The sequence below is a fragment of the Saccoglossus kowalevskii genome, chromosome 22, assembly GCF_978046115.1.
Source record: "Saccoglossus kowalevskii chromosome 22, keSacKowa6.1, whole genome shotgun sequence".
In the NCBI taxonomy this organism is placed as follows: Eukaryota; Metazoa; Hemichordata; class Enteropneusta; family Harrimaniidae; genus Saccoglossus; species Saccoglossus kowalevskii.
Window position 1 is genome coordinate 20,148,302 of NC_140662.1, and position 25,843 is coordinate 20,174,144.

The 25,843-nt window shown below is 33.1% G+C and overlaps 1 protein-coding gene across 1 annotated transcript in view; it reads left to right on the plus strand.

Moving 5' to 3' along the window:
• The first annotated feature begins 37 nt into the window (after positions 1–37).
• Positions 38–25,843, plus strand: part of LOC100369368 (neurobeachin-like protein 1) — an 85,263-nt gene continuing 59,457 nt past the window's right edge. The window contains exons 1-16 of the mRNA XM_085495809.1: positions 38–88; positions 4,215–4,306; positions 12,874–13,035; positions 13,456–13,537; positions 15,323–15,435; positions 15,956–16,029; positions 17,223–17,482; positions 18,301–18,400; positions 19,323–19,429; positions 20,319–20,504; positions 21,477–21,720; positions 22,189–22,394; positions 22,654–22,784; positions 23,672–23,804; positions 24,367–24,486; positions 24,905–25,199. Of these exons, the coding sequence (XP_085351935.1) occupies positions 38–88; positions 4,215–4,306; positions 12,874–13,035; positions 13,456–13,537; positions 15,323–15,435; positions 15,956–16,029; positions 17,223–17,482; positions 18,301–18,400; positions 19,323–19,429; positions 20,319–20,504; positions 21,477–21,720; positions 22,189–22,394; positions 22,654–22,784; positions 23,672–23,804; positions 24,367–24,486; positions 24,905–25,199 (2,356 nt within the window). The remainder of the gene's footprint in view (positions 89–4,214; positions 4,307–12,873; positions 13,036–13,455; positions 13,538–15,322; positions 15,436–15,955; positions 16,030–17,222; positions 17,483–18,300; positions 18,401–19,322; positions 19,430–20,318; positions 20,505–21,476; positions 21,721–22,188; positions 22,395–22,653; positions 22,785–23,671; positions 23,805–24,366; positions 24,487–24,904; positions 25,200–25,843) is intronic.

The following is a 25,843-nucleotide window of genomic DNA, read 5'->3' on the forward strand; positions in this document are numbered from 1 at the left end:
ACCACTTCCATTGATTTGCATACCACACTGAGTTAACATGGCATCTGAAGAACAGCTCTACCAATTATGGCTGCTGTACTCGACCAAGGTAGGAATTTACAGCCCGATTGCTGTACCGTGCCACGCAGTAACCGGCTCACATTTCATTCGATTGATGTTGACTGGCCAGGAAAGGGGCGTTGGTGTTGCCTTGTTTACATGCTGATGAACTCATCAACATCTATTTACCCACTCGATCGATTAGAACCTAACCGAAGAACATCGTATATACACAGCCTTGACTGTGTACTTTAACCCGTGTAGCGTTGTTTACGTTATACGATTTGTAGCAAAACATAACATCAAATTTAATTCATATTAATTGATCAGAAATTGTGGGGTGAGGGCAAACATTTAATATTTGCGTATCAGAAATTAGCAATTTCTATTATTAAAAATACTGTGCATGATTATAGAGAATCTGTACAAATAATATCTATTTTCCTGTGTTTTTGGAATGTTGATTATTTGTATAACTTCATAACTTCACATCATTGATCAACAAAAAGTCAAGTTCACACGTGAGTTCAGCAGAATACAATCTTGTAATAAAAGAGCAGAAAATGTTCCTCTATCGTGGTCTTCATTTTGCAGTCAAGGCAATTGAAGATGATTGTTGAAAGGTAGTTTGATAATATTGATGAATAGTTGATATCGTACTATATTTGTGTCCCATCTGAAGTTAATTCATCTAAAAAGTATTTGGTATGTACTGATTTTATCAATAAGATTGTATATTTGAAAGATTACTACGGATCCCTTTTCTACACCAGTGCCACATCAGTGATTCTTCTTATTCCTATATGTTCCCATTATTATAATACATATGAAGAAAATAACATTAGCCCAGACTTTACAGTGGGTAATAAAATGTTCTTAAATAGCATGGTTAATTGGGGTACAGTCACTTCGCCCGAAATCCACTTCGCCCGAACTCCTTCGCCTGATTACCAGTTCGCCCAATAACCGGTTCGCCCAATTACCGGTTCGCCCGTTTTCCTTTTCGCCCGATTTACCGATGTCACACAGTAGGCCTACTGGGAAATTTGATTTGAAATGTACATCTGGTAAAATGCATAAAATCTACAATATGATCGCATTTTAGTCAGGGTTTTCTTGCCGATACAAACACTACAACTGATGTCTGCCAACTGATGTCATCCCCATTCACAATGGAGGGGTGGCCGACAGGCAATGGGACAGGTATGCATCGGCCGTCATACACAGATTTTTCACTTGTTTCACCATCGGTGTTTGAATAAAATACTTTCACAGTGGTGTCGTTGGCAGAATAATTTCAATCCGCGCATTTTATGCAAAGATTGACCATTGACGGAATCTTTGTACGCCCTCCGGTGTTGGGAACTTGGAACACTAAGTAGTACCTAAAGCCAACCTCGGCGTTTATCAATCTAATAAAACTTGCAAATCACGACGTCGTTACCATATTTTTAAAGTTTTAAATACAATTTATATAGTACCAATAATATATTATTTCCTCTTTTTTACAGTCAGATTTTACAGTCGATTCACGCTAATTTATTTTAAATTTCGACCATACTTTTAAATTGAAATAGAAACACAACATTGTATATAATTAATATAGTATTAGGGCCCGATTTACGCTAATTTATTTTAAATTTCGACCATACTTTGAAATTTCGACTTCTACGTTATCTTGTTTTGATTACACGTAAATACCAAACATACGAGGAATCAGGCGAAATGGTAATCGGGCGAAATGGCAATCGGGCAAAATGGTAATCGGGCGAACAGGTAATCGGGCGAAACCGTTCGGGCGAAGTGGTAATTGGGCGAAATGCCCCCAATTCGGTTAATTCATTGTTTGCAATTTACATGTACACATGTATCAGTGATGGTAGTGATATAGTTTGTTGCCAATTGGTGCTGCCAATGCCAGATTTTCGTTGCTCGTATTTGCTAGAGGGGGTGAAGAAAATTGAATGTACACAGAAAAAGGGGGTTGACTTCATTGATCGGCCATGTCAGCAATTCAATGTCAAATATTGCTTTCCACTGTTAAAATACCTTTTTATGCCCTCTCGCATTATTTTTTTGTGAACTGATACTGAAGTCAGAAATTAAAGTTTTCTTTGACTACCAAGGTTTCTCGATGATGTATTTAATATTTTTATTTCAAATTGAGCACAGATATTATTTTATCAATAAGTATATTTATTTTTACACAAGACACATAAATAAAAATAAATATAAATACATGTACACTTCTTGTTTAAGCTCCTTTCAGATTTACAACATACAGGATAGATGTCCATCTACCTGTATACATGCATCATTTTGACTATTTGTAAATTAAATCTTGCAGTAACTAAATGATAAACATTTATTTTAGATTAAATTATTCATGCTAATATATATATTATAATGCTGCATTATAATCACTCACTGAGACAACAGCATTGTTGCATTAGATAAATCGTGTGAGACAAATCAAGAATTACCCATCCATGTCGAATTTGAAACAGACATAGTGGAGATAATGTTCACATGTGAATGATCAACTTACGATAGTTAACAGAATATTTGATATCGAAATAGGTTTTGTGATCGAATTTCCTTGCTACATTTATAAATTGTCATTTTTATGTGTGACTTTGACACATCAGAATTGGAACCCCAACAAATATATAGCATGAGCCAGGCAAATGTTTCATAGGTGGTGAGAACACTGGTCAATTGCTTGTAGAGGTGAATGATACAAACATGTACATGTATGATGGATTGAAAAAGAATTTTTTCCCTGCATGCATAGTGTGCATGTTGAATTTGAAATTTACCTGCACTAACTTGTTATGAAATGCACCACTTTTAAAGTTGAAATAAAATTTATGGGTTCTCGATTGATGTGATCACGAAAGATTTTCCTTTTTTTTTGAGTTGTCTTACAATGTTAGTTGAACTTAATTTAGACTTAGTGAATATAATGAAAAAATGTTGTGTTAATTTCTACATGCACAGTGTGCACATTATATTATGAGTTTACTTGCACTAACTAATGATCTATGTGCATAGTGCAGTGTGCACCAGAGTATTTTGACTCCTGTATTAGTGATGTCATAGGCTAGTTTTTTCCACATAAATTAAATGTGAGTGAATAACTACATTCCATAACACTCAAAATACCGTAACAATTAGCATTATGAATAAGTGATAACTTAACACATGATTACCAAAAAAATGAAAAAAAAATGTTATTTTTTGAAATAAATTTTTTGCTTAAGAATAATATGCTATTATTGCCCAAAACTTCCTGATGGTCGCCATCTTGTATTTATGTATGATTCTTGATGATCAGCAGATAGTGATATCTTTTCAAATAATAACTTTCAGTTGTCATTCTGGTTTTGCTAACCAATTCTGGTTATTGATTAACATAGTACCATTGCATGACTTGGTTTCCTCTGTGTATCATTCAGAAATAGTAAATGTATAAAAGGATGTTTAGCATGAATATCATAGCAGTTCACATTTAACCTTTTTTCACCACCAGTTCCTCCTTTTTCATAACAAATTCACAAAAATATTGGTAGTCCAATTTATAATTTGCACTTTCCTTCAGAAGAATTATACAAAAATAGCCAAATTTTTTGAGTAAAAACTGAAAAATAACTCAAATTTTGTCTGTTGGCTCCAAAATTAGGGTTCATTTCCAGAAATATTGAAGAATAAAAGTAAAAAAAAGTACAGAAAAAATTGAACGAGAAAGTCTGGTCATTGTACTTTTTTCAGTAGAAATAGTAGATTGTATTTGTCGTTTTATGACATTCCTCATACCTTATGTGGTATTTGTGCAGTCATATGAATGAAGATAGGGAGACCACACCCATGTTTGTGTTTCTACATTGAAGCAGTCTGTGGATTTTACGGCTCCTGAAAAATGATTACTATGAAACATGTCCTTTTAGCTAGCATATTATTTTAGCTAATTTAAAGGAAAGTACATATTCTCACACTGAGATTGTAGCACTTTATCTAAATTATTAAGATTCTACATTTCGTGAATTCAGTCAAAATTGTTAAAATGGCATGTAGCTATTTCAAAGTGTTTTATAGAACGTTTTCAGAAAATAATAAATTAAATAAAAGTATCACTCTTTTTTGTTATTAGTATTAATTCATGTTTTCTTTCACAGCATGATATTCAGTATTGGAAATTATATGTAAAACAGTTTATACAGAGCAATGAGAATGTCATTGATCTAACTCACAGATATCTTACTGATGGGTAAGTAGTCACATTGTGTATTCTTTTATATCTTGATTTCAGAGTCTGACATATTAATAAACATAAATATGAATCATAATTTTTGCCACTAACATTTGTGTGCAACATTATGTGCATGTCATTTTTGGTCCCTGTTCAAACGAAGTCTGATAACTTGGACTTACTTGTATAAGTTCACCTCTGTGCATCTTAGGAGACATATATTCATTTCCAGTTAATTCAAGATTGCAGAATTGTGACCATTTTAGTGCTTAAAATATATAATTTAAAAATACTCTGTTGATCTGAGATCTTAGTTGTGTATGGACAGATTTCTTCAAACTTAGTTTTGAAGATCAGATGCAAAATGTCAGCCATTTTGTTTTAATGAGGTTTAATAGTTCCAGAGCCATATCTCACACATTCATTGCACGCTTGTGTTCAAACTAATTTCCATATTTAAAAAAAATATATATATATTTTGTCAAAGCTAACACAAATTGACTTTGGCGTTAATTCAACTAAAATGTTTACTCAGACATACATGTAGTGGCAATAGAAGTACTATGTAAAGTACGCAGCTGTAGTAGTAAGGGAGGCACTTAATAAATGTTGTTCAGAAAAAAACAAAAATAAAGAGCCTCTGCAGACCAATCGTAATTAACAAAGCTTTACATTGAAAATTAATTTTGTAATATTAATTTGTAGTTTAATCATCTGTATAATGATACCTTAAAATGATAAAAATCAATGATCTTCAGTACAACATTAAAGTAACTTTAATTGATGTTTTTTCAATGATGTATATTCTCCTAAAACAGTCTTATGTGTTACAAAGTGTTTACTGTAAAATAATTTAAGGTATATATTCGCTGGATTTTACTTTCACTGAATCATCCCTTCAGTGAAAATTAATTCCAAGCGAAAATAAAGTACCGGTATTTTACAGTATATTAACTTTTTCTCGTGCCATCCTTTTTTTACCAAAATTTATATGCAAATTTATATGTATTTTTATTTAATTTTTTTTTTAATTTTGGACTAAATAGACATAATTCCTCATTGGATATAGATCTTAATCAAAATTTACAGTCTGCACCTGAGCAGTGGTCCTTATCTTTCAAGTGTTCATTTTTTGTGCAAATATTGATTAGAGATCTTGACCATATTTTGAACTTTTCAGTTCCTGTTCATCATAGTGTAATGTATACCCTCATTGTGTTTGAAACCTGTGTTTTTATTGTGAATGGACATTTTCTTGCATGGTTGTAAACTTGTTGTAAATTTGTATTTTCAATGTCTTAAATAATTTCTTGAGTTGTCTTTGTTGTCAAATATTTTTCAATTTGTACATGTATATGTACACTAAATATTGAACCAAAATGGCATTTGTTTGTTACAAATAGAGAAAATGCAGTATATGGTTGTTTCCTTGACAAGTTTGAGAAATTAAAACATAGTTATTATGCTCAAAACATCAAAATATTGAAATTGAATGTCATGAAAATAAATGGTTTTGCAGTATACATCTATTCCAGACGTATTTCTAATAGAGAAAATACAGTATTTGGTTCATGTGTACTTTTATTCCAGACGTATTTCTAATAGAGAAAATACAGTATTTGGTTTATGTGCACTTCTATTTCAGACGTATTTCTAATAGAGAAAATACAGTATTTGGTTCATGTGCACTTTTATTCCAGATGTATTTCTAATAGAGAAAATACAGTATTTGGTTCATGTGAACTTCTATTCCAGATGTATTTCTAATTGAGAAAATACAGTATTTGGTTTATGTGCACTTCTATTCCAGATGTATTTCTAATATAGAAAAATACAGTATTTGGTTTATGTGCACTTCTATTCCAGATGTATTTCTAATAGAGAAAATACAGTATTTGATTTATGTGCACTTCTAAATACCGTTAAAGTCCTATTATAAACCACGGTTTATATTACAATGTATCAATTTAAAAATTGGGATCAAAAGCTCAAGTTCGGGGTGCGGTTTCTATTACGTACATATTGCAATCACTAAATGGGCGTGGTCATTTTTTGTCCACAACACATGCACAAAACAAACAATACACCGTACAATCTCTTGAATAGGCGTCGGGGAAGAGTGAAAAGCCTTATTTTGGTTCTAAAATAGGCGTTACGAAATGTTAAAAAATTACAGTCAATAAAAAAAAATTTTCACATGATACTAAAAATACTCAGTATTTTTAATGTTATATGCATTTATTTTTTTAATTTTCTTGGTTACGAAAAGTATACTGAGTAGATAACATAGGCACCTCATCATTTTCTAGTCTAGTTTTGCATGGTTCAATTTTTATCAAAAGTTTTCAACAGCTTTGTTAAAACCCTAACCAATAATTTAGGTACGTACCATAGTGTATTGGAAAAAAAATTCCTAAATGTTTTTGTTTGGTGTATCGAAAGAAAAAAAAGGTGTCCTTGTGAAAAAAAAAAGTGAAGATAGAATCACAGATAAAACCACATCTATCGGAATCTATCATTTCAATAGATCACATCTGCATATGAATATGAATATTAAATCAATGATCTGTCATATTGTTACTGTGACAGATGGTGTTTTACTGAATAGATGTCAAGCTCAGCTTTATTACAAAATTAAAGAAATAATATCATTTATATTTTTATAAATTAGGAAAGTCTCAGCTGAAATGTCAATTAATTTTCATATTAGTGTAGAATAGAATAGAGTAGGTTACAATAGAATAGAATACAATTTTTGCTACATTGAATGAAATTTGACATTTTTTTTTGATTTATTTTAAATTAATATTAAAATAAAAAATATTTAATATTAAAATAAAAAATATATATATAAAATTAAAATATAAAAATATAATATTTAATTAATATTAAAATAAAACAGCATAAAATATTGAGATAAATACATGTACAAGTAAATAATATGAGTAAATAAATAATAAATAATCAGAGTTCAGCACATTCAAATGTTGGTGATTGTCATTTGATTTTGATTCGGATTTATAACATAGAATTCAAGCTACTATCAATGATCAAGATCACATAATAGTGAGGAAAGTGAATTGAAAGTAAACTGAGCTGACAATATTAGGGTTAAACTTAAAAGAATCACTTTAATGTAAACGTGAATTGACATCTCAGTTTCATGGGATTGACAACAATATATTTAAGGGTCAAAATTGGAGTAATTATTACCCAAGAAACATTTTTTTTTTTTTCATTTAGACGTTAATGCCATAAGTGAAATCCCACCCATAAGTGAAATTTCTGCATTTCATTACTTCTAAAAATTTTACTCATTGTTTGATACAATGTATATGGTTTGAAATGTGTTGTTGATTGACAATTGACAATAAAATGTCTACGTTAATTTCATTTGAAAGTAGATTTTGTCAACTTTGTGCCCCTGCGTGATCGTGGATCATGTGATCGTGGATCATCTCACATGTCAAAAAAAGGATTCTCTTACAAGAGCAGTGTATCCGGCGTGATCGTGGATCATCTAACATGTCAAAAAAAGGATTCTCTTACAAGAGCAGTGTATCCTCGCCTATTTTGACATAATTTCAAATAACGCAACCCAGAAATAGTGATTGGTGCAATCATGATTCATAAAAAAAATTGTACTTTCTCAAAAAAAAAAAAAAAAAAAAATTTCAGATTAACTGTTTCATACAATGTACATTTAATAGAAAAAGTGCCACAAGTGATTTTAACCTTTTCACTACCAGTTCCCTTTTTTCATCACAAATTCACAAAATAGTCTCATTTATAGTCTGCACTTTCCTTCAGAAGATTAGGCCAAAAGTAGCCTAAATTTTTAATTAAAAACTGAAAATTTACTAAAATTTGGGCTTCAAAATTAGGGTTAATTTTTTCGGAAATATTGAAGAATATAAGGAAAAAGTGCAGACAATATGGGTGAGAAAGTCTTGTGGTGAGAAGGCTAAATATCAGATGTTGTACTCCAGAATCACCTCAAACGAATATCTACAAAAATGTACTTCATGCCTTGACAACCATTACGAAAATGTATGCCACATGCTGTCGTAGTTTAAAATTTATGTGTCCTCCATTGTGTTAACCTACATACAGCTGCACATGTTAATCAGGTTGTTTACAGTTAGGGTACTACACTACATGTATCAGAAAGCAAATGGTTCACATCATTCTATGCATATTATATAACCATAGTAATTTTGTTTCATTTTTCATTTACTTTTTTGTTTCTATAATTAATTATCTTTTAAACGCCATGCTTTTTCCACCAAAATTGTTGTGCATTTTGCATATTTTTCATACATTTTGTATAAATTCTTTGTTAATTTTCAATTGACTACAAATCTTGATAACAATTTTGAGTAAAAATAATGTGAAAAGTTCACTCTGTTTTTTGAAGGGTTGATGTCTGATATTGTTTGCTGATAATCCACTGTTGAGAATAACATGTGCACATGAATTATTGAACAATTGATACTGAAATGGTATAATAAAAAATGTTGATTTTCAGTGTTTTATGCAAAAAAAAAAATATAATTAAAATTATATAATAAGCATAATTTAATAATTAATTTTTTTATTGTAAGAAATTAATCAAATAAAGAAATAATGAATTTTTCTTTTCTGTCTGAAAATAATTTCGAGTCCTACATGTATGTAAGTACATGTATATGGATCAAATGCCTTGATTGAGTAAATTTATTTGAAACAGCACAGCAAAGAGATATGAAATCAATCATAGAATAAAACAAACCAATTAAAAAATGATGAGAACATAGTCCGACAAGATAATAGAAGTGCATAAATTGGTAGAAAATGAATTACCGGTATTAAAATAAAATCACACAATATTATTAACAACTGTAGCTGTGCGATACTTAAATGAGCAACTGAGATTTTGTGATACATGTATTAAATTGATTTCTTGTGTTGTACATGTACATTGTATGAGTGGATAGCAGTATGTGACAAGCTACATGTGTACATGTAGTTGTATTGTACACAATATTCATGGCAATTTGGTTTTTTAATGTATCAACATTTTTTTTATACAAAACAGTTTATTCATATTTAATGATTTAGAAATTAAGTATCAATTTTTGGACATACAACTGTAGTACGAGATATTTTTCCTGAGAAAAAAATTAGCTGAATGAATGTTTGACCTGTTTTTCAATGACCATACATGTACTGTACTTTTTTAGCAGAATTTTTGTGAGCAAGGGCATTGAATAAAACATTTTCAAAATTTTAATGGTAGCCAACTACCTTAAATAACAAAATAACATCTTTGTATATGTGTGTCTTGTATTTATATCATCTAGGAATTGTATTCCGATGAAAAAGTGTTTATCTTTAATATCTTTACTTGTCACAAAATTGTGGCCCCTGATTATAGTGTTCTGTGTTCATGTGTGTTATCAAGTACACAGCCTGTGTGTGTTGACTATTAAAGCTGGTTTGCCGCGTCATACATGTACAATGTATCAGCTGATGTACACAATGGTACAGACAAGCTGACACTCAGTATGTGCAACGTGTTACCACCACAAGTCTGACTTCACTAGCTTCATTACACACTGAAGTGTTTTCATTCATTAGAACTCAGCTGTTAAATCAGATGCATATTGCTTCAAGTACATTTGCAATTCACCAGGTTATCCACCGGTATAAGTTCCATTGTTTCAATATGATATCTGAAAATATACAAGATATTTTAAAATGCAACTAAACGGTACATTGCATGTCTGCACATACATTGTACATGTACGAACTCAGTATCAGACACACACATACATTTGTGTGCATGTATTGAAGCCATCCACATGCTTTTTGTTCACATCCCTATGCGATTCATCTAATCTATTTGTAGCACTACATTTTGCAAGTATGCAAATTTAAAGAATCAACATTTGGAATCATGAATAGACCAATTCGTGTGAAAACCTACATTGGGCTATGACGAATTGAGTCTTGACATGTGTGCCATGACCAATTAGGTCTTGACATGTGTGCCATGACCAATTGAGTCTTGACATGTGTGCCATGCCCAATTGAGTCTTGACATGTGTGCCATGCCCAATTGAGTCTTGACATGTGTGCCAAGACCAATTAAGTCTTGACATGTGTGCCATGACAATTAGGTCTTGACATGTGTGCCATGACCAATTGGGTCTTGACATGTGTGCCATGACCAATTGGGTCTTGACATGTGTGCCATGACCAATTGGGTCTTGACATGTGTGCCATGACCAATTGAGTCTTGACATATGTGCTCTGAGCAGCTGAGTCTTGACATGTGTGCCATGACCAATTGAATCTTGACATGTGTGCCATGACCAATTAAGTCTTGACATGTGGGCCATGTGACCAATTGAGTCTTGACATATGTGCTCTGAGCAGCTGAGTCTTGACATGTGGGCCATGACCAATTGAGTCTTGACATGTGTACCATGACCAATGGAGTCTTGACATGTGTGCCATGCCCAATTGTGTCTTTCCATATGTGCCATGACTAATTGAGTTCTTGACATGTGTGCCATGACCAATGGAGTCTTGACATGTGTGCCATGCCCAATTGGGTTTTTCACATGTGTGCCATGCCCAATTGGGTTTTTCACATGTGTGTCATGACTAATTGAGTTCTTGACATGTGTGCCATGACCAATTGAGTTCTTGACATGTGTGCCATGCCCAATTGAGTCTCGACTTGTGTGCCATGCCCAATTGAGTTTTTCACATGTGTGCCATGACTAATTGAGTTCTTGACATGTTTGCCATGACCAATTGAGTCTTGACATGTGTGCCATGACCAATTGAGTTTTTACATGCCATGACCAATTGAGTCTTGACATGTGTGCCATGACCAATTGAGTTTTTACATGCCATGACCAATTGAGTCTTGACATGTGTGCCATAACCAATTCAATCTTGATATGTGTGCCATGACCAGCTGAGTCTTGACATGTGTGCCATGACCAATTGAGTCTTGACATGTGTGCCATGACCAGCTGAGTCTTGACATGTGTGCCATGACCAATTAAGTCTTGACATGTGTACCATGACCAATTAAGTCTTGACATGTGTGCCATGACCAATTAAGTCTTGACATGTGTGCCATGACCAATTAAGTCTTGACATGTGTACCATGACCAATTGAGTCTGGACATGTGTACCATGACCAATTGGGTTTTTCACATGTGTGCCATGCCCAATTTGGCTTTTACATGCCATGACCAATTGAGTCTTGACATGTGTGCCATGCCCAATTGTGTCTTTCCATATGTGCCATGACTAATTGAGTTCTTGACATGTGTGCCATGACCAATGGAGTCTTGACATGTGTACCATGCCCAATTGGGTTTTTCACATGTGTGCCATGCCCAATTGGGTTTTTCACATGTGTGTCATGACTAATTGAGTTCTTGACATGTGTGCCATGACCAATTGAGTTCTTGACATGTGTGCCATGCCCAATTGAGTCTCGACTTGAGTGCCATGCCCAATTGAGTTTTTCACATGTGTGCCATGACCAATTGAGTTCTTGACATGTTTGCCATGACCAATTGAGTCTTGACATGTGTGCCATGACCAATTGAGTTTTTACATGCCATGACCAATTGAGTCTTGACATGTGTGCCATAACCAATTCAATCTTGACATGTGTGCCATGACCAGCTGAGTCTTGACATGTGTGCCATGACCAATTGAGTCTTGACATGTGTGCCATGACCAGCTGAGTCTTGACATGTGTGCCATGACCAATTAAGTCTTGACATGTGTACCATGACCAATTAAGTCTTGACATGTGTGCCATGACCAATTAAGTCTTGATATGTGTGCCATGACCAATTAAGTCTTGACATGTGTACCATGACCAATTGAGTCTGGACATGTGTACCATGACCAATGGAGTCTTGACATGTGTGCCATGCCCAATTGTGTCTTTCCATATGTGCCATGACTAATTGAGTTCTTGACATGTGTGCCACGACCAATGGAGTCTTGACATGTGTGCCATGCCCAATTGGGTTTTTCACATGTGTGGCATGACTAATTGAGTTCTTGACATGTGTGCCATGACCAATTGAGTTCTTGACATGTGTGCCACGCCCAATTGAGTCTCGACTTGTGTTCCATGCCCAATTGAGTTTTTCACATGTGTGCCATGACTAATTGAGTTCTTGACATGTTTGCCATGACCAATTGAGTCTTGACATGTGTGCCATGACCAATTGAGTTTTTACATGCCATGACCAATTGAGTCTTGACATGTGTGCCATAACCAATTGAATATTGACATGTGTGCTATGACCAGCTGAGTCTTGACATGTGTGCCATGACCAATTGAGTCTTGACATGTGTGCCATGACCGAAAGTCTTGACATGTGTGCCATGACCAGCTGAGTCTTGACAGGTGTGCCACGATCAATTGACTCTTGTCAACTAAGTCTTGTGACAATCATTTACCGGCCTAATTGCCGCTTGCTTGTGTATTTCAGCCTACAGGCTACTAATGGAAGTACACAGGGTACACATGTATAAACTTGAAAAATTTGTTTTTGTAGGTTTGAATCAAATGGACCCCATATCAGTAAGCTTCCGGATGGCATTCTTGAAGTTATCACATGTCAGCTTATAGAATGTAGAGAACAATGCCAAGAAAATGTGAACCTGGATAGTCTTTCTCACGCTGAATTACTCATCAAAGTGCTTATAATCATTTGTAGGTAAGTGGTAAATCTGAACTTAAATGGTAACACTGTACAATATTAGACGAGAAGTTAATTCCATGTGATAATGTACTTAATTATTCACTGGGTTTTAATTTTGCTTATTTCACTGACTGAAAAATGCGCTGAATAAAACCCAGGGAATATGTCGAATTTAACATAGAATACATTATCTAAATGATAAAACTGTGAATTTGAAACCCACTGAATATGCCTGAAATGGTAAATCAGTGAAATTTAAACCCAGTGAAAAATAGTCATTTTACAGTAGCCATTGCTGATTATGGCATTGCATAGTTTTTCATTTTACTCTAGGCTAGGTCTAGACTTACATTAAAACTTTTCATAATATGTTCCTTACCTAATGCTCATAACTTTATATTCTGATGTGTTTTCTATTTATTGTTTTCGTTCCAGAAATTTAGACAACATTCCTCTTGTTGCGTCATGTGATCATACAGGTCACCTCATTGCCATAGCAACCAATGTGGTTAAACAGGTGAGTCTCGAAGCAGATAATTTATATCTTGAGGGTGGAATGTGCAAATAAAATGCAGTGTGCTGCCCATGGACAAATCAGCCACCTTGCTAAAAGAAATGATAGTAAAATGTATTGAGATGAGATGAGATGATTTAGATCAGTGAGTATATGTATATGTTGTAAATTAAAGTCATTGTGCAATAACAGGAGAACCACTCCCTTTACAGCTTGCTTATATCATCGAGATGAAAGAAGGAAACGAATATTAAGGGAAAATGACTGTCATCATCGTTGTTGTCATTGACGTTAATATTTGTTAATGTGTATACAATGTCTTTACTAATTCTATTCGAAACTGTATCAAACTTGGTCGCCTAATTCATCTGTATAAAATCTTTTCTTAATGTGAACGACATATCTCCTGTTGGAAAATATGCAAAAATTGAGGAAGTAATAGTCAAAATCCGATAAAAAATGTTGACTATTACATTCAAAGGTCACTGGTTCCAGAGGGTATATGCATTGCTGTATGTGTTCAATGATTCAAGTACTAGTAAATCATTTATCTTGTAATCAATACCATTGTTAATGTATTTGTAAATTTCATGGGAATACTTGACTTAGTTTCAATATCAACTGATGGAGAGAGTTGTTGCACAATCTAATATACATTTGAAAACTTACCAATAAAATATACTGGTATAAACTATCTTAACAGAAAACAAGATGTCAGATAATTGATATAAGCACTCCTATGAATAATCCGTTGGGTGCCAAATTTTAATCAAGATCAGAAGCCGATAGACTATTATTTTATACCCCTTCTACAGACAATGAGTAATAATTCCTTTTTAAAGTGATATTTTGCTCCCAATATGTGCCATGAATATAATCTGTCCCTTAAAATAATTCAACAAATTTAGACATCAATGTTTTTGTGAGATATTTACATCATTCAAAGACTTCTGGTAGACTGCTTTTCCACTCCTAAATCTTGTTTGTATTCGAAATGAATTAAGTCAATGCATATTCATATTGAAACAAATATGGTAAAGGAAATAATATTATATAACAAAGGGCAAGGTCACCAGAGTTTAACTATGTTTTTAACAATTTGGAATATATTATGCTTCATCTTTGATTATGTTTACAAAGAAAATACCTTGATGATTTATACCTGATCAATAAACATCCATCACTTCTGGTGCAATGTGACCTTAGGTGACTAGAATATGACTGTCCACTTCAATACTATCAACTTGGAATACTGTTACCGCACATAATGCTGAAACAATAAATCTTCTATTTATCCTTCATATTTAGTCAATGTTACAATCAATATGTGATTAGTTCAAAGTGTACATTCAAAGTAAGGCCATGATTCTGATATTTTACTTGTTTATGTTCGAGTCTAGTTGAGTCAAACAAGTGATTCGTAAAACAAAGCGCGGTGGTTGTCGCACAGCACGTGTTCGAATTTCATGTAAATAAACAATGTATTTTACACGTGTTGTATATGTTGCTATGAGTCCCATATTGAACAGGACGCGGCTAATAGTTTAGTTGCTAAATATAGCTGTTTTGTATAACAGTAGTAAAATATGTTCACAAGTATTTGCATTAATTAATTTACCCCAACTAATGTTACTTAATTAATGTCTTATGATTGGTTATATTATTTTGCTTAGACTGCTTCAGCTACCAATCATGATATTTTGTATATTTATATGAACAAATAATACATTGCTATTTTATTATATTACAAATAGTAAAATGAATGTTGTTTTTTTCTTCAAATTACAGATTAATGATGAAACGAGTGATTCCAGTCCATTAGTGACCTATTTTGAACATTTGTTACATTTATTAGAATGTATGTATGATCCATATCATGTATGGAGAAAAAGACTTTGTTGGTAAGTATGGCAGTCTGACCTGTCAATTTGGCAGCGTGACCTGTCAATTTGGCAGCGTGACCTGTCAATTTGTCGGCGTGACCTGTCAATTTGTCGGCGTGACCTGTCAATTTGTCGGCGTGACCTGTCAATTTGTCAGCGTGACCTGTCAATTTGGCAGCGTGACCTGTCAATTTGGCAACGTGACCTGTCAATTTGGCAACATGACCTGTCAATTTGTCAGCGTGACCTGTCAATTTGTCAGCGTGACCTGTCAATTTTTCAGCGTGACCTGTCAATTTGGCAGCATGACCTGTCAATATGGCAATGTGACCTGTCAGATGTTTGCATCTGGCTTTCGGAGGACTACATGAAAGCTCTGTTATTAAAACAGTCAATCTGTCATCATGTCTAATTCAGAAATTTGGATGACTACAATGCACAATTTAAAAAATATCAGTTTCTTGATTGTGACTCAATGCAGAAACAGTTTGCACATGAGTTTGATTTTATTCATTTTTGTTTTTATGTTTTTTTTCAGTATCACTGTTGATAAGACTTTATTTAAATATAAGCCTGCTTACTTGGCACCAGAAGTCCTGACATTCTATCATGGTAAGATGAATCAAAATTTTCACATCTTTAAAGTGAAATACATGTACAAAGAAAAATATAGAAATAAGCAATTTTGTTCTCTACCTGTCCACTGAAATTTGTAAATCAATTCTTGTTGATTGATATTTTAACACTAATTTACTTAAATTTTTGTTTACTTTTGGAAATTACTGTGGAATACTTTATTTTCGCTGGAATTAATTTTCGCTGAAAAGGCTTTTTGGGCGTTTTGTATGGAACTTATTTTCACTGATTTTTGATGAATTTAATGTGAAATATAGGAAAAAAAGTATATTCGCTGGATTTTATTTTCACGGAATCATCCATTCAGCGAAAATAAATTCCAAGCGAAAATAAAATATTCTACAGTAGTTAAATAGCTAGTTGTTATTGCACAGGTGTCACCACCTTTCCTCCAGGTATTCCGTAATTTCTATAAGGCTCAGAAAAATAAGAAACATTATTCTAGTCTATTTGTTTGCCAAAGCGGTGCATGTATGCACTTTTCTTTTTGTTTTTTTGAATTGTTATTCAAATTGTGTTTTGATTTTTTATGAAGATTTGATTTTTTCTAAAATTCTGACAAAATTTTGGTAAAAAAATGCAGTGATGCACATGGCAGCCAGATAATTCTGTGATGTATATAGATGTTTTGTAATGACAATACAAATTAGTATTTTCAGTAGATTTACTATAATATTCTAAATGATTATACAATGTATAAACAAAAGTGTCTCTCTAACGTTTTTAGTACCAGATATTTTTCATACCCAAAATTCAGTGCAAATATTTTCACATTTTGTAAAATTTTCACTAAGTTTCATCATCATTTTGGACCATATTAACAGTTTTAGATATTGCTTTTAATTTCTTATCAACATTTAGTGTAAAAAGGAGTATACTATAAAATCATTTGTTACATGTTGATAATGGCACTGAAAGGGGTAAGGATGGAGTTCTTTAGTAAAAAATTGTTCAAAGAATTTACAAGTTTGTGATTTTTCCTCCGTATTTGAAACTGCCAAGGAACATTTTTGTGAATTTGAGAAAATTGGGCTGACATCAAAATTCAACATTAATTTTTAAATGAACACACAAAATTTAGCAAATTTCAGCTTAAAACAAACAAGCTATGAGCAGAAAAGAGCAGACTGAGAAAGAAATACCAGTCTTATACATATTGTTTATTGCAGAGAGTCTGACTGAAGAAGAATCTTGGTGTTTAACCTCTCGCCAACAATGCCATTTATTACACATGTTCGGGGCCATCATGTCAGGAATGCAGGTGAACGCCCTGAAGGCCATCAACCCCTTTACTGTAGATACACTGTTCAAGTTTATCAGCTCAAAGGGCGTGACTCAGAACTTGCCAGCTAAAAATGAAGTGGTAGAGTTAGCACTGAAATGTGTGAATCGTATGATACATGTTATACATGTCTGCAGCCCTGATAAGGTGGGTTCTAGAATCTTTTAATTTTGTATATACGCCTCCTTAAAGTCGTAACTTTTCTCATAAATGCACATGTGCATTGGGAGGCAGCACCCAATTTCAATGAAGCCGAACATTTATGGCCGTCCCTACATACCAGTACGTGATCGTATTAGGAAAGGCTGTATTTGGTCTAAACTGAATGATTTGATTGGCTGCACTAAGGAGTTGGATTCATCAATCAGCATTCCTGTAACAACAACTCCAATCAATTTCAAATTTGAACCAATAGATTTTGTCGTCTTATATTGAGTCATAGCTTAACTGACTGTTTCATTTACCACTGGAAATTCACAAAAACGTGCATCTTTGTGATTTATTTTGTCATCAAGAAATAAAGGTTCATAGTGGAATTCTTCCAATGTAAAATTGTGACGCGATGACTGAATTGATGATGACTGAATTGATGATGACTGAATTGATGATGACTGAATTGATGAACTGGCAAAGATGACAGGTCACATGCAACAATGAACTTTCACATGTCTGTTAGAAAACAAGTAGTACATTCACAGACATGATATAAATTCAAACAATTGTCAAGTTTATGTGTACTTCATCATTAGTTCAATTTTTTTTGTTATTGCAGTAACGACCATTAGCATTCTTTATGTTTTGAACTACGCATAGCATGCTGTACGCACAATGTAGGAAAAGACCAACCCAATAACATAAAACACAATGATAGAACAGTATAATACACACATGTACTGTTCTGATGACAGTGTCGTTTCAATATTTATGGGACTTACAAAAATGTATCTGATTTTATTTTATTTCAGAGACAAGTTGACGTGAGTACTGTTGTTGATATCTTCTTAATGGTGCTTGCTGATAAAGATGGCAAACATAAAAGTATAGAACTACAGCATTCTATGTTGGGTGAGTTGTACATACTCATACTAGTACACGGTCCGCAGGCACCATCCTCAAAATATTATCATTTATAGTCAGCTCGTTTTCAACATAAATTGTTGTGAGAATATCAAATTTTTTGATCAAAAACTAGATTTAATGTCACATTTTGTCTGTTTGGTTCAAAATTACGATTGAATTCAGTGAAAATTTCAGAAAATGTGAACAAATTGGTGCTCAAAGGGTTAATAAAGTTTATACAAATATAATACTAAATATGTAATTCAGTAATTAGTCCCCGTTCAGGCGCAGCAGTATAATACACACATTTTGTCAATGTCCATTTTCCGTTTCCACCTCCAACATTTACATTTCTGCAGCAGATATCGATGAAACTTGGCAGGTTGATGAACAAGTCTCTGCCGAGTATGCACGTAATTTTCTAAGTGGGTCTTTTTCAAAATTTTCATCCAAAATTACCTCTCCCGACTGCACTGACAGAGCAACTGAGCATGCTCAGAATAAATAATTAGCTTAGGTTGTAATGCTCAGGTTTTTAGTGATGTCATGTCATGACCTTGATCTGAATCAGTGACAGATGGATCGTACCATTACAAATCTCAGTGGAAAATGTTGAGGGGTGTGAGGGCTACATTTTTATGGGAATTATAGTGGTGATAATTAAACAAACCCAGGTCCTGGTAATATACAAAGACCTGAATTAACAAAGAAGGCAAGTTGTTATTAAAGGTACACCAAGGTTTACTCAGATTTAAATGCAGTTTCTTGAGCATGTATGAGATATAGTTTGGTTGCACTTGTGTACTCTGAGATTTTGGACCCGAGTCAATGAAAGTAGAGTACATATTAATTCAATTGTTTGCAGATGTTCCATGTATTATTTCTTCTATTGATTTATGTTTCATTTAATATTGATTTTTTTTTTCAGGTTCATTGCCTGCTATGCTGGAGTGCAGAGATAAAGCAGCCTTGCAGGCCATCTTATTGGGGGTGGATACATTTAGGTATATCATGGGAGTTCTAGACAATGCAAAGGTATGGATATAATAATTTTACTGCAAGCTAACCTGGTACTATAGAGAGAGTACAGAAACCTGTAGTTGTAGCAAACATCAAAGGAAAAAAAAAATAATGTTCTGTACAATATCTCCTAATGTGTTCTATTAAATTATGTATTCGTTCTGGAACCAATCATCTGTACCAAACATTTTTGAAAAAAATATTATCAAATTTGTTCAAAACTTTCAAGTTTAACTGTTCATATTGTTTTGTGTGCATGGTGAAGTTTTGTTTTTTCAAATTCATCAATTGAAAATATAATTAATAATTATTGGATTGTATACTGATGTGTTCATGTGTGAATCACAAAAGGCATTTAAAAAAAAGATTTAGTATAGTTTAGTTTACTACTACATGTACCTGTATTCACCAGGTTCTATGGTTAGACAGAATAATGTCAATTCTTTGGCAATATGGAAGATCATAGATACTTATGCAAGATATGAAACTGACCCTGTCATATGTTGATTGCAAAGTTCTTTCTTGGAAACAAAATCTTATACATGTTCAGGATTTTGAATTTTGCATACTAATCCTTTTCTTAGTTAACCCACCAGACATTTCTCAACAAGATTTTGATGTTTTCATATATAGGGCAGTTCAGTCACCTTACAGGAAATGGTCACATGCAGATGCTATCAATCCACCTTGAACTTGAAGTTTCTTTTTATTGACAGGAAATAAAACTTGTTCCGCATTTGAGTCTTTCGGTTTTCTGTTTGAAATTATGAATAAAGCACACTGTTACAGTAACAGTAATTTTCCCAAATAATTCATAGTCAAAGTAATTGATGTATACAGTTCACTACTGTACAAATCTTCATGCCATATTAGTAATATTATAATACTTTATTTTTCTTAAAAGAATGCAGGTGAATATGATAGACAGGTGTTTGGTGTTCTTATTGTAAAAGCCTTGTCAGCTTTGATGACAGGATCTGTGGCTGCTAAGGAGACGTTCAAGGACAACTATGGCTATTTGAAACTCAGTGAAGGACTCAAGGGTCTGGGACAACCGAGCAGAGAACTGCTTCAGGCTCTCCTAGACATGGTAAGTATCGTGTCCAAAAACGATCAACAAAACAAATGACTGATAAAAAAAAATAAGTAACAACATGCAACTATTAGCGAGACATACATGTATGATTCAAATCGAAGCCAATTAGGAATTATATCTTTATGTCACATGTTGAGTTGATTTTGTACCAAATATTCAAACTTTCTCTCCTGACTTTGGTGCTAATTGCAAGTTCATGTGTGAATCAGTCCCCCTAACCTACTCTGATTTGTACTGCTGAGTCAGCACCTCTGTGATGTGGGACAAAAACTTTAACCACTACCATCACCAATGTTCTTCTGTTTAATGCAGTACATGTACCCCGGTAATTACTTTGGATCAATTGCAGATTTTGCCACGTTAAAGAAATATAATTTTTTTCATTTTCATAATTATGCCGAAAGTTGGCAATGCCAGTGAAACAGTTGTTATGATATTTGTTTTATTGCTGAAAATTACTTAAAAAATACTGGACAATAACTTGTTAATTACTTGTAAGTTACTGTGAAAGTATTTATGAAATGTACTTGGTAATAACCTGAAAATTAATTAAAATTACTTGAAAATAACTTAAAAAGTACTTATGAAATGTACTTGGTAATAACCTGATATTTAATTAAAATTACTTGAAAAGTACTTATGAAATGTACTTGGTAATAACCTGAAATTTAATTAAAATTACTTGAAAATAACTTAAAAAGTACTTAAGAAATGTACTTGGTAATAGCCTGAAAATTAATTAAAATTACTGGAAAATAACTTAAAAAGTACTTATTGTACTTGGTAATAACCTGAAAATTAATTAAGATTACTGGAAAATAACTTAAAAAGTACTTAATGTACTTGGTAATAACCTGAAATTTAATTAAAATTACTGGAAAATAACTTAAAAATTACTTGAAATTGCTCTTACAATGTTTGCTAAAAATATCCTAATTCTTGATGTATTCATTGCAATTATTTCAGGTTGTTGAAGCTCAATTCAGTAAAAAACTGAAACCAAGTCTACCAAACAGTAAAGTTGCTTTGCTGTTACTGCGATGGATTCCAGCCATTGAAGACCCTGAAATGCAGACATGGTTGGCTGAGTCATTGAAATTCATCTGTACCTTTAGCACTCATAACAGAATGCATAGTTGTAATGTGCGCATGATTACTGCTATTTTAGATGTACTTGGAAAAGCTGAGAATATCAACAACAAAGCCTTAGGTAATTAGTACTGTAGATTTCTTTATTTATAAAGTTTTTGCTAATTAAACCAGATTTGGGAAAGTAAAACCCATTCAAGTATGATCACTTAAATGTGGAAATTGTAGAAGACTACAGATTCTTGATATGCACCGAGTGCAAGATTCCATCAAATAAAAGACAAAGAGCAAATAAAAAATGGGTGTACCCAAAGTTGTTTCCATGGAAACAACAATGTAACCTTAGGGTGCAGTATTCAGGGACAATAAACACCTGCTACCGGTAATATAAATCTAAAATATATCTTCATTGTTCTCCCCAGAAAAATTGCATAGAGTATCGGCTATTTTGTATAACAATATCACATGTTGATTGCCTCAATTGTGTTCATTGTAATGCTGCAATGGCTCCATTGCTTATTGAAAAACTAAAAATAAGCCCTTGGGATAACCCTGCACCTATGGTAAGTAAATTTATTCTCTGTTTCAGAGCACCTGTGTGGTTTACTAGAGTATCTCGGAATACATAGTATTACCGCTAGAGAATTCAAAAAGCTGATTGGTTTATTGCGTGGTAAAGAAGACAATGCTTTATCAATGCTATGTGGTAAATTAATGCATGTTATGTCAGTAATGGCTAGACGAGAAGACCAAGATGGACCGCTTCATTATTTTGACTTTCAACATAATACGGCTGTAAGTAGAGAATAAATAAACCCTGGATATGAAGTGAATCTTGAGACAAATTGCAATAATGAATGTCATGGGCAAAATAAAACAAATAAACTGGCTCCACTTTGTATCATGTCACTTATGTTGACAAAATTGAACTCAATCTGAGAATGTCATCACTCGCCTTAATACCTATTGCATGACATCTAAAGCATGACTTTGACAGGAAACTTATGTCACTTTAATTCAGTTGAATCCTAACCTTAATCTATTGTTATTTTAGGGTATATCTATACCTGGTATTCCTAAATGGCCAGGTCATGGATTTACTTACCACACTTGGATCAATCTGGATTCCAACCCCATTACCCCACAGTCATTTGACACTGGTCTATGTCGCAGACAGTTATACAGGTAAGCCAGTCTTCTATTTCTTAACATAATAGTTTATGACAGGTAGTATTTCTGATGACTTTTAGACACGGGTAACTCATTTCTTGATTTCAAAGTTCTATTGTTAGCAAACGTTATTTGATTGCTCTGTTGATTTTAAGTAACTTTGCCAAAAATCAAATCTGGGGGGAAAAAGTTATACTTATCATCAAAACCTGACATATATTGATTATTACCTTCACTACAATACATCTCATCGTTAGTTTAAAAAGTTATTCTATGAATTCAAAAGGGAAAGAGGTAATGGCTTTTCAAGAAACAACTCAAGTCTGGTTTGCATCTCAAACCATAAAATAGAAGGTCTATGCTAAAACAAATTTTAACTTGCGTTAAAATGCGTCACACCGAATATTGTGTTTGTAATATAGTCCATCTTTGATCATTGACCAGAGAATCTTATCTTCCATGCGTTATGATGACACCCTAAAATGATATAAACTTAAATGCAACTGGTTGATAATATTTTGATTATACATGTATATAACAAATAGCTAGTATTACAATTTTTCACTTTCATCATTCATGAATTAATCAATAATATTTGACTCCAGAAAGGGTCATACCTGTACAACCATTCAATAACAAAGCATTTACTTTATTCAGTACATCATGTAATAGAACAAATATAAAGGTTTTATCAATGATAAAGTATCAACTCATGGACTCTACAGAGTCTATGGTAGTACTGAATTAGAAATATTATTTTTTTTTTCTGGTTGTTGCAATGGGGACACTTGTTTGTAATCGTCTGTGAACTTGTAATATGTATATGGAATATAAAATTGAGGTACTCATAAAAATCCACTGCTATTGACTTATTTTAAAATCTTCTTTGTTTATTTTTGCAGCTTTTTCACAGACAGTGGTACTGGTTTTGAAGCATTCTTCACCATGGAATGTATTCTTGTGATAGCAATGTGTACAAAAAAGGAATATTTCACAGTGGCCGTCGTAGACCATCCATTCACAGACAATCAGTGGGTCAGTATTTTATCATCAATATTTTTCTTCATTTATAATATATGAAATATGTGAACTAATAAATCTTGCCACCCTCGTGAAAGGTTTTGCTCTTCCTCTCCAAAAGATGTTACCCATTTAAAAAAAAATATATTTTCCAACACAATTTTAACACTCACATAAGTGGATATTGTTGAATTCCAGATAAAAGCAAGATAATTGTTGTTGTTTTGTTGAAAAATACCAAGCATTCAATTTCTCCTTCTCTCATGAGATCTGTAATAAATAAACAAAAAAACATCAACAAACTAACAAACAAATAAATAAAATTAATTAATTAAATAATAAATAAATTGTGTAATGTTGTAGTAGCTTGTTGGTCACTAATTTATCTGATAGATCTTTAAGTTTCTGAACTATTTCAACTTTCTGTTCCAAGTTTTGTTTAGTTGTACAATGTACATCATTTTGACATCTCAGAAGCACTCCTGGACCATCACTTGAGGGCGCTATTTGTATACTACCATTATAAGCTATGATTTTATTCCCACTCAATCTGACTTAGTTTGTATGATTATTTCAGCATGCATTAGATATAGTACATTCTAGTGGTAAAAGACCTTTTGGTCAAAGTCAAGTATCTGTGTTCATAGATGGTTGTATGGTACTCACTACTCAGCTCAAATTTCCTGCAATGAATGAAGTAAGTTATTCTTGTTTTTATTGTAAATTCTAATAGGTGCTTTATTGCTAACTACGAGATTTTGCATATCGCAGACAGAACATCTGCGGCAAAAATCAAACAATTTGATTCAGAATTTCAATTCTATTTTATAGCTCAATAATGTGAGAGAGAGGATAATTTGTCTAGATACTACCTTTTTTGAAATTGACTATCATCAAATCTATATAGCGCATTAAAAAGCGTGAAAATACCCACAAAATACATCAAATCCCACTTGATGTTTTGACTGCATACGTTACATAGCTATAATAATAATATTTGGTATCCCCTCTGTAAACTTTAGAGTTACCCCCTCCCTATTCAGATGATAAATAGTTCAAACTTGTTTTACCATATTACATGCATTTCACTTTGTACCTGTTCATTTCCTTGGCAGGCATTTACATTATGTAGAATAGGATCCGGAGGACATCGTACAAATGTACCTCGCTACCCACCGGAATCACCACTATCACCAACATTAGTGCAGCCAGTCACCTCCTTTCCATTCAATCTACCTGTCCCCCTATCTCCACGTGGTTCCTTCCAAGAAGCTCTGGTTATTAGTACAGCGGCTGGATCACAAGATGGTGATTGGGGAGTGCCATGCTCTCTGCAGGGACAGATGGGTAGCGTTTGCGTCTTCCATGAAGCTCTCAATCCATCACATATCAAATATCTTTGTCAGCAAGGTACGTCTTTAAGTATTCAATGTGATTTTCTGTGTATCATTCTGCAGTTTAGTACAGTCAAGCCTGTGTATATTGACCACCCAAGGTAACACATGTACCATAATTATATTCTGTAATTTTAGTTTTTATACAAAGGTATATTTGATAAAATTATTGCCAAACTGGCAGTCACTGGTCATAATAGACACTGTAAAATACTTTATTTTCTCTTGTAATTAATTTTCGCGGAAGGTATGATTCAATGAAAATAAAATCCAGTGAATATACCTTTTTTCCCATATTTTACATTTCAACTTTTCAAAATCAGTGAAAATAAATTACATACAAAACACCCAAAATTCTTTTCAGGGAAAAATATTTCTAGCTAAAATAAAGTATTTTACAGTACATGTAGGTGGCATTTTTATATTGTACACGTAAATAGGAGTTTTTCTATTAACTGTAAAAATTTGTGAAATGTGTACTGGTCTAATGTCTGCCCTAAAATTTGAATTTTTTATAGTTCAGTGTCCAAATACTGATCTTTACAGAATAATCTAATTTGTCGAATCCCACTAGATCTTTTGATACCACTATGTTGCTATGATTTTTGTTAGTTCTGTTTATGTTCTATTTCGCACTTGGGAAACATACGTCTTATGCAT